Here is a 13,785-nt window from a genome sequence, read left to right on the forward strand (position 1 = left end):
GTTCAGGATTCCAGCATCTGTGGTTCCTTGTGTCTTTTGTGATTGGGTATAGGCCTGGGGTCCAACAACATGTCACAATTTTAATAGTTCTACTTTAAAACTGTACTCTACTATAGAGGATTCACTGGAATGGGACTTACAATCTTTCAGTGACATTCTAGTGTGGGAGTGCCGCACGATCAGATGTGGCTGATTTGAACCTATGTTAAACCAAGGGCCCCATCTGCTATCTAAACTGGATGTACAGTTTCAACGAACTAAATCTCTCTGCTACACTGAGCAATATTTGTCTTTAAATCAACATTTCAACAATGGATTATCGCATTAGTGTTTGCGAGGATTAGCTTTGCACAAATTAGCTGCCACATTTCCTATATTTACTCTAAACTCACTAGACTGAAGAAGGGTTTCGACCCAAAACGTTGCCTATTTCCTTCGCTCCATAAATGCTGCCTCACCTGCTGAGTTTCTCCAGCATTTTTGTCTACCTTAGACTACAACAATACTTTGTTCATTCTAGGGTACTGGGCCATCTTTATTTGGGTATCAACACATTTATTAATCTTTCCTTATAGTGTTTTGTCTACATTTTTCCTGGGTAAATCCATTGGGTCGTGAGTGAATGGGCCATCTCATTGACTGAAGTTTATCCCTTATTTATTACAGTCTAGAAGAAGGACATTCAACCCATCATGTCCATACTAGATCCTAGCTGAACAATCCCATCAGTCCTATTCCCCTTTACTGTAACATGGCCTGTTTCACATGCCCATCCACTCCTCTTTGATTCTTCTGCCACTTACTTACACTGGATGTAATTTCCAGTAGCCAATTATTCTACCAGCATGTCTTTGAGATGAGAGGAAATCAGAGCACCCAGGGATTATTGATTTACGAGTATCAGATGTTATGGGGGGAAAAGGCAGGAGAATTGGGTAAGGAAGGAGAAATAGATCACCCATGATTGAATGGTGGAGTGGACTTGATGAGCCTAATGGCCCAATTCTGCTCCTATCACTTATGATCTTATGAAAACCCACATGGTCACAAGGATCACCACCAAAGATCAGGATAGAGCCTTCGTCTCTGGAAGAGTCAGTCAACAGCTTTATCTGCTGTATCACTGTGCTGCCCTTTAATCCTAATTAACGGAGCCTGACTCGCAAATTATATTTAGCTTTGAAAGTCTCTTTCTCTGCTTCACTGCTTGTCAGATCATTTGCATCAATGGTCAACATTTACAGGGAGTTCATTCTAACCCGAGTTGCAATGAGGAATGTGAGGGAGATCATGTGGACCACAAACGCCAGCACAGAACAGTTGGTCAGAATGGACTGCTTCTGTACTGTACATCTGGTGTAACTCAATAGATGTACAAAAAAATGCGTTCCTTGGTGCTGCCTACTTTCATATTTGCAAAGCATATTATTTAAGTACTCTTGTTTGCACTCCTGTGGTTGTCTAGCCATTAGCTGTATAGAAACATAGAAACATAGTAATTAGGTGCAGGAGTAGGCCATTCAGCCCTTCGAGCCTGCACTGCCATTCAATATGATCATGGCTGATCGTCCAACTCAGTATCCTGTACCTGCCTTCTCTCCATACACCCTGATCCCTTTAGCCACAAGGGCCACATCTAACTCCCTCTTAAATATAGCCAATGAACTGGCCTCAACTACCTTCTGTGGCAGAGAATTCCAGAGATTCACCACTCTCTGTGTGAAAAATGTTTTCCTCATCTCGTTCCTAAAAGATTTCCCCCTTATCCTTAAACTGTGACCCCTTGTCCTGGAATTCCCCAACATCGGGAACAATCTTCCTGCATCTAGCCTGTCCAACCCCTTAAGAATGTTGTAAGTTTCTATAAGATCCCCCCTCAATCTTCTAAATTATAGCGTGTACAAGCCGAGTCTACCCAGTCTTTCTTCATATGAAAGTCCTGACATCCCAGGAATCAGTCTGGTAAACCTTCTCTGCACTCCCTCTATGGCAAGAATGTATTTTATATTGTCCCTTAGTCTAACAAAATGCAAGGCCAAAGATTTAAATGCAAAATTTCAGTTTGATTCTCGGGTTCAATGGTGGGGAACTACTGCCATGTTGGAGCTGCTGGCCAATAAGCTGCAATGCCAAAGCAAGTTGCCATCTGTCCCTTGGGTGGAAAAAGATTCCAATGCACTCCCTTGGAGATGAGCAAGGAAGTTGTATTGGGGTACTGGCCAATGTTTATTAGATCATCAGCATAACAAAAGGATTATTTAAGAATTAAATAATACTGCAGTGTGTGGGAGTTTGCTGTGAGTAAATTGGCTGCCATGTTTCCTAAATTGAAGTGACAACGTTGTAAAAGATCTTCATTCGCTGTGAAAAAAGTTAAGACTACTATTGAGATGCAAGTCTGTCCATCTCCCAGGCTGTGGAGGTCATTTTTACCCTGACATTATATGCCATTGAAATCCAGGAATCATTTTGGGAACTTTTCTCTGCACTTTGTTATATTATAGAGTTTACTCTAGTGTATTGTCACGTGTATCGAGGTACAGTGAAAAGCTTTTGTTGTGTCCTAACCAGTCAGCAGAAAGACAATACATGATTACAATCAAGCCAGTGTACAGATAGATGATAAAGGGAATAACGTGAATAACCTTTAGTGGAAGGTAAAGTCCGATCAAAGATAGTCCAAGGATCTCTAAGGAGGTAGACAGTAGCTCAGGACCATATATACAACCATATAACAATTACAGCAGGGAAACAGGCCATCTCGGCCCTTCAAGTACTCTAGTTGTAACTCATCTGCCCACTTATATTTCACACTTTTTCCACTCCAGTCAGTTCCTCTTCTGCCCTTTTACGTCAGGCAGAATATCTAAAAGTTTGATAGCACATACTACGGTACTCAGAAACAGCTTCTTCCCCTCTGTTATCTGACTACTGAACGGTCCACACTTAACCTAAGGTCCACACTTAATCCAATCTTCCAACCTACCTCATTGTGGACATTGGACTTTTCTCTGTAACTGTAAAGCTATAATGCTGCAAAACTATATTTGGCACTCTGCTATTTTTCTCTTTGCACTACCTGTTCTATTTATATATGCCTTGATTGCACTCATATTATCTGATTTAATAGGATAGCATGCAACCAAAATCTTTTTGCTGTATTTCAGTACGCATGACAATAATAAGCCAATACAGATACCAAATATTAACAACATTTATTTTCTAGAGAGCATCTTTCACAAACTTGGGAAGATCCAAAACACTTTGTTGTGAAAGGGAAATATAGTTTGAAGTATAGTCCATGTTATGAAACAGGAAACATTGCAGTCAATTTTTGCATAGCAAACATGCACCAATTCTTTCCACCAGTCGCACTCCGTGATTTAGAAAGTGAGATATTCTGCCTGTGCAAGATCACTAATAGTTGCATTTTCAAAAGGCTTTCCAATGTATATTTTTAGTTCGGGAGAAACTGCTCCCAAAGTAATTAGCAAACGGTTGTGTGTGGATTTTTAAAAACTCATTATTTAAGATTTCTAGATGATGGCTGGATCATTTTTTTGATAACACAGATGCAAAATAGGTTAAGCAAATTCCACTGTTATTACTCTTCAATATATATCATTATTGTCAGGTGAGGACGGAGATAGGCCTTTTCTTCCACTAGAATTTAGCAGTGACCAGTAATGTCAAGGCCAAGGGTCCCAGAGCCTGAAACTGGAAGCTATAGTCTGAGCATAAAGTTCAAACATTGCAGACTAACGTAAAGATACATCTTTTTGGGAATTCTCTGCTCCAGTGCCTCTAATATTCAATTAATTCAAGGCTGAATTTAATATTTTTGTGCACAAAGGCGTTTGGAGGATGCGCGATTGGACAGGGAAGTGCACGTCAAGTAGTGGTTGCTAGCAGAGGTTTGAGTGGCAGAATGGCCAATGCCTTGCTTCCTTTTCCTAGATCTATTTGTGGGATAATTTAAAGTAAGCTGAACGTGTTGATCTGTGGCTGGTTTTGTGATTGATGAGGTGCAGATGGATTTGGACGTACTGTGTCTTTAAAAAATTGTTTTCCAAGACTATTTCCTCAGCTGCAATTAGCAGTAAATATTTCTGCCTGCAAAAACTATGTCCAAGTTAGAGTCATAGAGAGATACAGCAAGGAAACAGACCTTTGGCTCACCAAGTCCTTGCCAACTCAAGCACCCATTTTTACACCATTGCTAACCCAGTTTATTCTCTCACATTCCCATCAACTACCCCTTAGATTTTACCTATGATACAATACGATGAAACTTTATTCATCCCCGGAGGGAAACCTCTCTCCTATCGTGGCAGTTTACAGTGGTTGATTAACCTACCAATCCGCATATCTTGTTCAGTTGGTCAGAGCCAGGCCGACTACTCCTATAATGTTTATGTTCTTGATATTGCAGCAATGTATGCCATGGAGATCAGCGTAGAAAAGGACAAGCTAACAGGGGAATCCAAGGTCCTCTCTACAACTCCCGTGGGCACTGAGGGAGTCCACCAGAGAGGGGTAAAGGTTTACGACGATGGCAACAAGGTTATGTACGAGGTATGTTCTGGAGGTGCGGTGGTGGAGAATGGGGTTCATCACTTAACTACGTCAGAGGTGGACCAGCTGATACACAGAACAGGGAGAACGAATGTGGTCAGTAAATGTGTGTCGGAAGCACTGACTGTGTCGGAGAGCAGTGCGTCGCCAGATGATTCGCGGAGTGGCGGAGATAGCGGACTGAGGAAGGACATGGTTGTGAAGGAAGTCCGGCACAAGGCTGGTCAAGCGGGGAAGGTGGTCCAGCCGATCCCTCCAGGGGAAGCTCCCAAGGCCAGCGAAGACCATCCAGTGACAATGATCTTCATGGGCTACCAGAATGTGGAGGACCAGGAGGAAACCAACAGGCTGCTGGGCTACGAGGGCAGCATGCAGGCTGAGCTAGTGCTGATTGACGAAGATGACGAGAAGTCGTTGCGTGAGAAGACTGTGACAGACATCTCGACAACGGACGGCAATGCTGCAGAACTGGTGGCCGGCAAGTCCATGACCGAGGCCTCCGAGACCCTCTCAGCGGAGGAGAATGAAGGGACAGACACTGCGATGGAACCAGTCGCAGGTACAGACAAGAAAAAGCGCTGTAAGTGCTGTACTGTCATGTGACCGCATCTCAAGGCTTTGTGGTCACACTGTCTCTCACTGACTTTAACCTCATTTTACTAATCACACTGCCTGTACTGTGAACTGGGAGGGACCTTCCTTAATCCACTGGAAACCTCCTCATGAATGCTCAACCAACTATGGTCTGAGCCACACTAGGACCTTGTCCTTTCAGTTTGACATGGAACATACACCACAAAAACAAGTCATTCAACACCACAGTCCATATCGGTGTTTATGCCCCATTTAGGACCTGCCCCCTTCCAACTCTCACCCTCTCCGTACATTTATTCCCTCCTCCCACATCTTGGAACTACGTTTTCTCCTGCAACCATGTCATGTTAGAATGACCTAATTTTAATCACTAACAGGGTGAAGAAGTTTCCCCTGAATTCATTATTGGGTTTATTAACGCCTTTCTTACAGTGATGTTTGTGGTTTCTTAGATAAATGATCACACGAAGACTAAAATTTTAAAGAAATGGATAGAATAACAATAGCCAGTTAATGTTACAACAAAATTCATGGATAAAACATAATTTTGCAATAAGCTTTTCATTCTGTTTTTTCTGTGCCGAAATCTAATCACAAACATTTCAATTTTTGCCATTTGTTTCCTGAACAACTTCCTTTCCTGAAGTCTTTATTCTTTTTAAGTGTCAATTCATACCCATTAACATTTTATCCTACAATGCAAGCAGGCATTTGTTTATATCATCCTTCATTCCAGTTCAAAAGGCTACCTGGTTTCCTTCATATTTACTGAGAAGTTTCTGCCCCTGGTTTGGCAGTCAATTATATAGTGGATTCTAGGTGCTCACCTAAACTGTGATCTTTAGAGTATGGACTTGCCACATCGGGCTCCTGTCCCCGGTAATGCCTCATGCCCAGTAACTCTGATATCAGCAAGAGCTCAATCAAACTGGATAAACAGCAAATCAGGAAATAAAAATCACTAATTATCAATAAACATTTAACAATTTGCAGAGGGTCACTTAAAGTTAGACCGTATACATAGAATAAGGAAAAAGCTGAAACATCATAAACGATTTTTTAAATATATATATAATTTTGTGTCATTTTAAAAAGATGGGCATTTTGAAATAACTAGCAAAGAGAATGACAATCCACACATTTAACATTGTTTTTTAGGCTCAGAAAGGCTTCTTTTACCATCATTGATTTATTATGCTGTTAAACACTCAGTTAATTCTCAATCTAAAGTATTGGCAACTATCTGAAGAACTTGTCAATTCATTGATTTCTGGTGAAAGCAGCAATGATGTTTACTGCGGATATTACTGAAAGCAACTTCTAGATGTCTGTGCTTTACGCAGTGTGCCTGTGTACCCCAGGAGATGGGGTCAGATTTCTTTTATCGTAGCATCAATATCTTCACTATTATTCGCATCCAGTGAAGCAATCTGTACTCTTCAGTCCTTGCTTCCACTTAGAAGTTGCTGAAATGACCTTGCACATAAGACCAATGCAGGCTAGTTTCAAATGAACAAAAGCAATCCCAGCGTAAAGATGCAGAGTGTTCTGGGTGGAGGTGGAATGAGAAGTGCCAGCAAGGGAATGGGGTAGAGGGATATCTCCCTTCCCCTGGTTTGACTTTCTGCTCTTGCTTAGTAGATGTATGCTATCTGGGGTAATGGAGCTTTGAAGCTGAGAGTTGTAAATTCAATTTCCGGTCAGTGTTGGATTTTTCTCACCTGAAATACCACCCTTGCTGGAGCTGCAGCAGTTGGCAAAAAATAGTTGCTCAACTAACTTTGATTTACCAGTCCTGATTGCTGACCGGAAACCCTGCTAAAGTGTACTGATGCACGGACATAAAGCCAATGAAGGATCCATATATGTTCAGGAGAAGCCCTGTGTAAAATTACCATGGGAAACCAATAAAAGTGAAAGTGAGGAGAATTGCTGGCTCCATATGGAACGCCTTGCACTGATAAGCAAATACAGGGTCTACCCATGGATTGTGAGTGTTAGCTGAATGTATGGTGTATAAGCTGTTGCCCAGGAGTGCCACTATATTGTCAACTATTTATTTCCTAAAACCATTATCCATTAAGCAATAGTAGACATATTTTCTTTTTTTGGTCATTAACGTACCTTTTAAAACAATCAACGTTTTGTTAATGTTCAAAAAGTGTTGCAAATAGTGCAGTGTCACCAGACAATAACCACAGCAATACATTGAATGTCAGCGTGAGATTTCCAAATCCCTTTTTGCTGCAGACGGATAATTGACATATTGTGCAAATCTGTATCCATTTTCACAGAAAGCCCGTAGGTAAATCCCTAAAGATGGATATCTTGTTATGACGTCCTCTTGGGTAATTATTATACAATTATTCTATTCAACAGCAACTTATAAGAATTACCCCTACAGCTGCCCTTACTTTAACTGAGGTTCACTCCAAAGCAGCCAATAGATGGATTGGGGAAAAAAGGCAACTGCTAAAAAGTTTAACTCTATACTCAACGGGCTTTGTATACGAGTCACTAATAATTGGTTAAAGAGTAGAAATATAAGATAGGGGGGTGGGGAATTGAAGCAGGAGTTGATAGCAAATAATCAAATCTCCTTCGATGTTCAGAAGCATCTTGCCTTTGATCATTGTTGTTTGAAATCGATGACAGAGCTTTGACAAGGAAAGGGGCTCGAGACAGAAACAAAAACTTGAAAGATTCGTCAAAGAACAGAGAGCATAAACTTGCAGAATATCATGAATAAACGCGAGTGCTTAACCGTGGAGTCCCGATATACAACAACGCAATGCAAGGACCTACCCAGTTAATAAACTGTGGCGAAGTTTGGGTCCCTGCAGGTAGTTCCTGATGTTGCATACAGGTACAAAGTGGACAACAGCAAGCCAGCTACACTCTATTTCCATTGAAGTATGTGTGTTTTCATAAAGATCTCTCTGAACCTATTTCTTGAATTACATTTAGCAATTTCTGAATCGGCTGAGTATTTATTTTATATTGATAAGTGGATTTTTCATAAGGTCATGTGATAGAAGTAGAATTAAGCCAATCAGCCCATCAAAGCTACTCCATCATTCATTCATGCCTGATCTATCTCTCCCTCCTAACCCCATTCTTCTGCCTTCTCCCCATAATGTCTGACACCTGTATTTTTGTATTGGTAGGAAATTGTGTGGGTGGGTGATCGGGCGACAAAGTCCTATATTTGGAATATTGGTGCCTTTCTCCAATAGCTATGATTGCACCGAGAGGTGAAATACTTTGCAGTGATTCCAGGGGCTCTGGATCAGTGACCGTTGATGACAAGGATAACTTGACTGGGCTTGGCTCGGCTACCGGCTTGCTTCTGTGATTTGAAGCCTGTTCATAATTGGCATCCTGTACAACCTAGCTGGTTCAACCTCAGCTCCAATCCCTCCTGGTTCACAGTGCTTCTATTACCCAACCAACTCATGAGCACAACAGAGAGAACTAACAGTAAGAAGCAGTTGTTGATTTTCTGCAATGCCTTTTGGTAACTGTGCCTGATTTATTTTTCTCTCTTTCTATTGCCAAATCCCATCCACTAATGGGTTTTTAGCCTAGTTTCAATTTGATTAAGGATAGTACTGTATATGAATGTTCATTGATATAGTCTATAATTAATATCTTGTTGAACTGATGAGCAATTTCTCAACCCTGTTATTTCCATCGCTAAGAGTTGTGAATTTCCTACTTTTAAAGCAAATTTTCCACTCAATTATTACTTTTTTTCTGAGACATATCTAGCAGGTGACGAACATGGTTGTTCTATCAGAGGGGTGTCTTTTGAATTGACCATGTTGTACCATGTTCTATTACAGTTTGTATGAGATTTCTACTTTATCTTTCCTTTTTTTAAATCATTATACTCCAGAGAAAACGTAGTAACTATTGCTGTTACTAAACATTCAATGCTATGTACGATTATTGTTCTCTTTTCCTTTGGTGCCGGTTCCAACGAGCTCTTTTACATTCCTTCTTCAAGCCCCTCATCCACACACAAACACCCATGCAATGGGGACTCAAATCAACAACTTGAAGTCATAATTCCCCGTAAGTAATTGATTGTCCTTGTTGCCATCATGTGCACAAGACCTGGCTTTTGATGCAGTATGTTATACTGAATTAAATTGTTTTTAAATAAATAAATAATGTGACACAAGGGACTGCAGTTGCTGAAACCTTGAGCAAAACACAAAGTGCTGGAGAAACTCAGTGGGTCAGAGAGCATCTGTGGAGGGTACGGACAGACGACCTTTCGGTTCGGGACCCTAGAAATAACGTGTTTTTGCGGAACACGTTGAACATAAAAAATAAGTCTCAAAGTGCCCTCCAACAGCACTGTTCTGTCATTGAGCCACATGAGAAGATATTGGGGTAGGTAAGTGTCTGGTGGACTAATGTTTAGTTTTAAGGATTTTCCTTAATGAATTAAAGAAGGGGAAGGAGTATGGAGATGGTCAAGGAGAGATTTCTGGAGATTTTGGCAGCTTACGGGAACACTCACGATGAATGAATGCTTCAAATAGGGAGTGAAGAGAACTCTGGATACTGCATCTCTATCAGATTGTTCACAATGATATGCCTGCTCACACACATCACACAAACGCTGGCATTCCCGCATACGTCACACATATACAGGCATGCCCGCGCATATGTCTCACGTACACAGGCATGCCCGCGCATATGTCTCACATACACAGGGATCTCTGCATACACATCACATAATACTGACATGTCCGCACACATGTCTCATACACATAGACATATCTGCATACATCAAGTTGCATACGTGGACATGCCCACATACATCTCGTACACGGGACATGCCCATACATACACCTCGCACATACACGGACATGCCCATACACGCACACACATCTTGCTAATGGATGCCACATCACTCGGAAACATGCCGTTGTTCATGTAGCATGCACACAGGCATGCCTGCACTCTTTTAATAGATTCCACTGGGATGCTGGTAGTATATTTAGATGGGAAGTAATTCAAATGGGACATTGGTGAATTTAAAAAGTGGCTCAATTATTGCCATGGTAAGCCTGTGTTATCTGCCTGTGGGACATTAAAAATAAAAAGACGCATTATGTTGCAGCTTTCATAACTCCAGGATATTTCATAGTGCTTTACTGCCTTTTTTTACTTTAGTCACAATTTTATCATGAGGAGTAAAACCATTGATTTGTGCAGAGGAGGCTCCCAAAGACAACTATTCAATGGTGGCCTGATTGGTTAGAGACATGGTTGCTTGTGATTGTTGCATCTGGTGTTGGGATTGTCGAAGGAAGCAAATCATCCCGCTTTGTCTGGTCAAGCCTCTATGTAACTCCAGATCCATGCAACAACATGTTGACTATAAAGATCCCTCCAAATGGCTTGGGTTGGACCAAATCCCCATTCTCACCACATGGCCTCCAGTGCTTCATGGTGGTTGGCATGATGGTGGGACAGTTAAAGCTGCTGCCTCATTGTTCTAGGGGTCCAAGTTTGATCCTGGCCTTGGGTGATATCAATATGCGGTTCACACATTTACTCCATGACTTTGGGGAAAGTGGCCCCAGTGCTGATTAGTTGGTTATTCTACATGGTCTTTTAGTGCAAGTTTTTAAAGATCAAAAAGAGCCCCGATGCGCATATGAATTGAAAGATACAGCATGGAAATGGGCACTTCAGCCTACTAAGGCCACAGCAACCATCAATCACCTGCTCACATTAGATAGATGATATCCTGCTTTCACACCCACTTCCTACACTCTGGGGGCAATTTACAGAGGCAAATTAACTTACAGGCCAGCACATCTTTGGGATGCTGGGGTCAACTGGAGCACTCGTCACAGGTCACAGGGAGAACGTACAAATTCCACACAGGCAGCATCCAAGGTCAGGATCGAACCCAGGTCTCTAGCGCTGTGATGTAGCAGCTCTACCAGCTGCACCACTTTGTCGCCATAAGTGAGAGAGAATAAGTTGCAATGGAGAGGAAATGGGTTTGCTCTCTGGGAACTGGTGTTGACCCAAGCATGCCACCATTTCCAAAAGAGGAATGAGAGATGAGCATTAAATTTTGACCTCACTACCAGAGGAGGTAATACTAAAATTTAAAACAACAATTGATGCGTTCAGTTTTTCTACAGGCTATAATACATCTTTTCGCAATTGGATCATGCAGAACAAAGGGGGGCCATGTCGGCCAAGAGGAGTTATTTAAACAATTCGTACCTCCAAATTCCTGCTTGGTTACAAACCTGTAGATTTGGCCCATCCAGGCACCTTTTAATTGCGATGAGAGTTTCTTCTTCCATTGTACATTCAAGCATTGCATTCCAGGCCACCACTGTACGTGAATAAATTCCTCAACTCATCTCCAATCCTTCTACATGTCACCTTAGATTTATATCTTAAAGGGGTTGATCTCTCTGCCAAAGGCATGTTCATCCTGTTTAGTGAAATTCCCTTTGAACCAAGGAATCAGTAGGCTGCCCTGAATGTGGCAAAAATATAAAATTACTCACGACTGAATACGTGCAATCTTAAGAAGTGAATATTTTGTTTAAAAGTAAAAATCATTTTCAATTGCCACTTTTGGGTGGGAGGCACATTATTGTACAACTCAGGGAAAAGAGAGTGGTCAAAGTATACACAGAGGAAAAATACACTGTACGTAACCCATCCTAAAATTCATGTGCGTATAGAGGGATTATCATGTGATTTATTTTTATTTTGATCATCTGTTCAATCCTTAGACCAAACTATGGAGGATGTTGAGTCTTGCCATTAATTCAGCTGCTGAGGTAAAAATTCCTTTGTCAAACTCGTCAAGCTGGATGCTTTCTTCCTTATGCCCCCAAGGAGACTCAGAAGCCCAGGAAATGGAGGCAGGGACATTCTTTAAATATCCCAAAGTCTTATTTCAAAGACTACTGATCCTGCATGGAATTTACAGTCCATGTGTCCCTCAATATCATTGTGATGACCTTGGGGGGAATAGCTTGGGAGAGTGGTGCTGTAAGGTGTTTTGCAGAGCTTGAGGGCTAATCAATTGCTAAACCTTTCATAATGAGGTCTCTTTGTTACTAATGCTATGATATATTTTTATAGTGTTGAAAAGAACTTGCTTCAATAATCTGAAAAACAAACTCTCATATGGCAAGAGCACATGAGGAATAGAAGTGGGAATAGGCAACGTGCCCCCCTTCACCTGTTCTGTCAATCAATAAGCTTACACCTGTTCCTCTACCTCAAATGCGTTCTCCTGCTCAATCACTTCAAATCCTTTGAATATACTCAATGACTGAACATCTGGAGCTCTTTGGGGCAGCAAACTTCAAAGATGTATATATTTTCAGTTTAAGGGAATCAATCTACATATTTGTTCTAAATGACCAACTCCTTATCTTATTATGGTGCCATTCATAGTTGGTAGCTGTTGCAGGCAGAATTTGATCAAGTGCTCAGTGATCACCTCAGTGAAGATCCTAGAGTCCCTTAAAGATGCCTGCACTAGTTCCCTCACAGTATTTGCTTTCCGATTACTCTGGTTCAATGGGATCAACACTGACCTCGCTCCTTGAGACCAATGTTTGCAGAATATTAGATTTCAAAAGGCAGTAGAGTTGCCCTACATTCAAACTGCAATGGGGAATATTTCATAATCACCATGAACATTTTTACCACTGTAAACATTTATTCCTGTAATTCCCTTTGTTTACAGATGCAAACCTATACCAAGAAATACAAAAACATATTCAACAATGACAATGGGTTCAAGTGGCTTTGATACTTTTGCACATTAATCTAACAATAGAATACCATGGTGATAAAATGACATTGGCCTGAAGGTGTTATTCAATGTCAGGTTCAACATTGTCATTAAAATCTAGGGCACCTCTAATGTAATCAAAAATAATTACTGCCTGCAATTCGTCAAGTGTAGAGTTAGCACTAGTATATTTGAGCTATTGATATGGTGGGGTAGGAGAATAAGGTTTCATTTTAAATATGATTGTTACAGTGGCCGTAAATGCAAGAGCCATCTCTAATAATGCTCCACGCAGTTGTGCCCATGATGAAGCGTAATGCCATTATTGCTTTCACTAAATGAGCACTACAGTTGAAAACAAAATCCTTTGGGGACCTGCCTTAAAATTTGTGGAAAAGTGTATAGAGCCAAATGTATCATGCCCCCCACAATGGTGAAAATGCGTCAAATCTTCTGATCGTCCACAGAATTTAAGATTAATGCAATCACAGGCACATTGGGGTGTGAATAAATGTCGACCCCCATTTCCTCCATTGTAATAATGATCACACTTCAAAAGTATGTCTGCGACAGTAAAGCACTATGGGATGTCCTGAGGTTGTGAACTGCATTCTAGAAATGCAACTATTCTTCTTAGGATTGATGCATTGTTATTTTGTGGCTTTTGGCTTAAACTAGTTTTGACTACATTTATTTGACAGGATTTTGCATATTTCTGCAAATTTAAAACGGGTGTTGTAAGTGCACAGGCTCCATTTACAGCCACCATTGTCCTTCATCTCCCCTGCTGAAGATCTTGGTCTTGACTATGAACA

General features: G+C 41.1%; 1 protein-coding gene across 8 annotated transcripts in view; it reads left to right on the forward strand.

Annotated features, from left to right (window-relative positions):
• The window catches only part of LOC129695453 (paralemmin-2-like), a 297,376-nt gene that overhangs the window by 122,096 nt on the left and 161,495 nt on the right, over nt 1-13,785 (forward strand). For 5 of the 8 annotated variants that reach the window (XM_055632426.1, XM_055632422.1, XM_055632419.1 and 2 more), the window contains one exon: nt 4,433-5,155. The exons of 1 other annotated variant lie outside the window; for it this stretch is intronic. In XM_055632426.1, the coding sequence (XP_055488401.1) occupies nt 4,433-5,155 (723 nt within the window). The remainder of the gene's footprint in view (nt 1-4,432; nt 5,156-13,785) is intronic. 2 more of the 8 variants (XM_055632427.1, XM_055632421.1) reach the window with 1 other exon arrangement.

Source organism: Leucoraja erinacea, chromosome 3 (genome assembly GCF_028641065.1).
Source record: "Leucoraja erinacea ecotype New England chromosome 3, Leri_hhj_1, whole genome shotgun sequence".
Classification (NCBI taxonomy): domain Eukaryota; kingdom Metazoa; phylum Chordata; class Chondrichthyes; order Rajiformes; family Rajidae; genus Leucoraja; species Leucoraja erinaceus.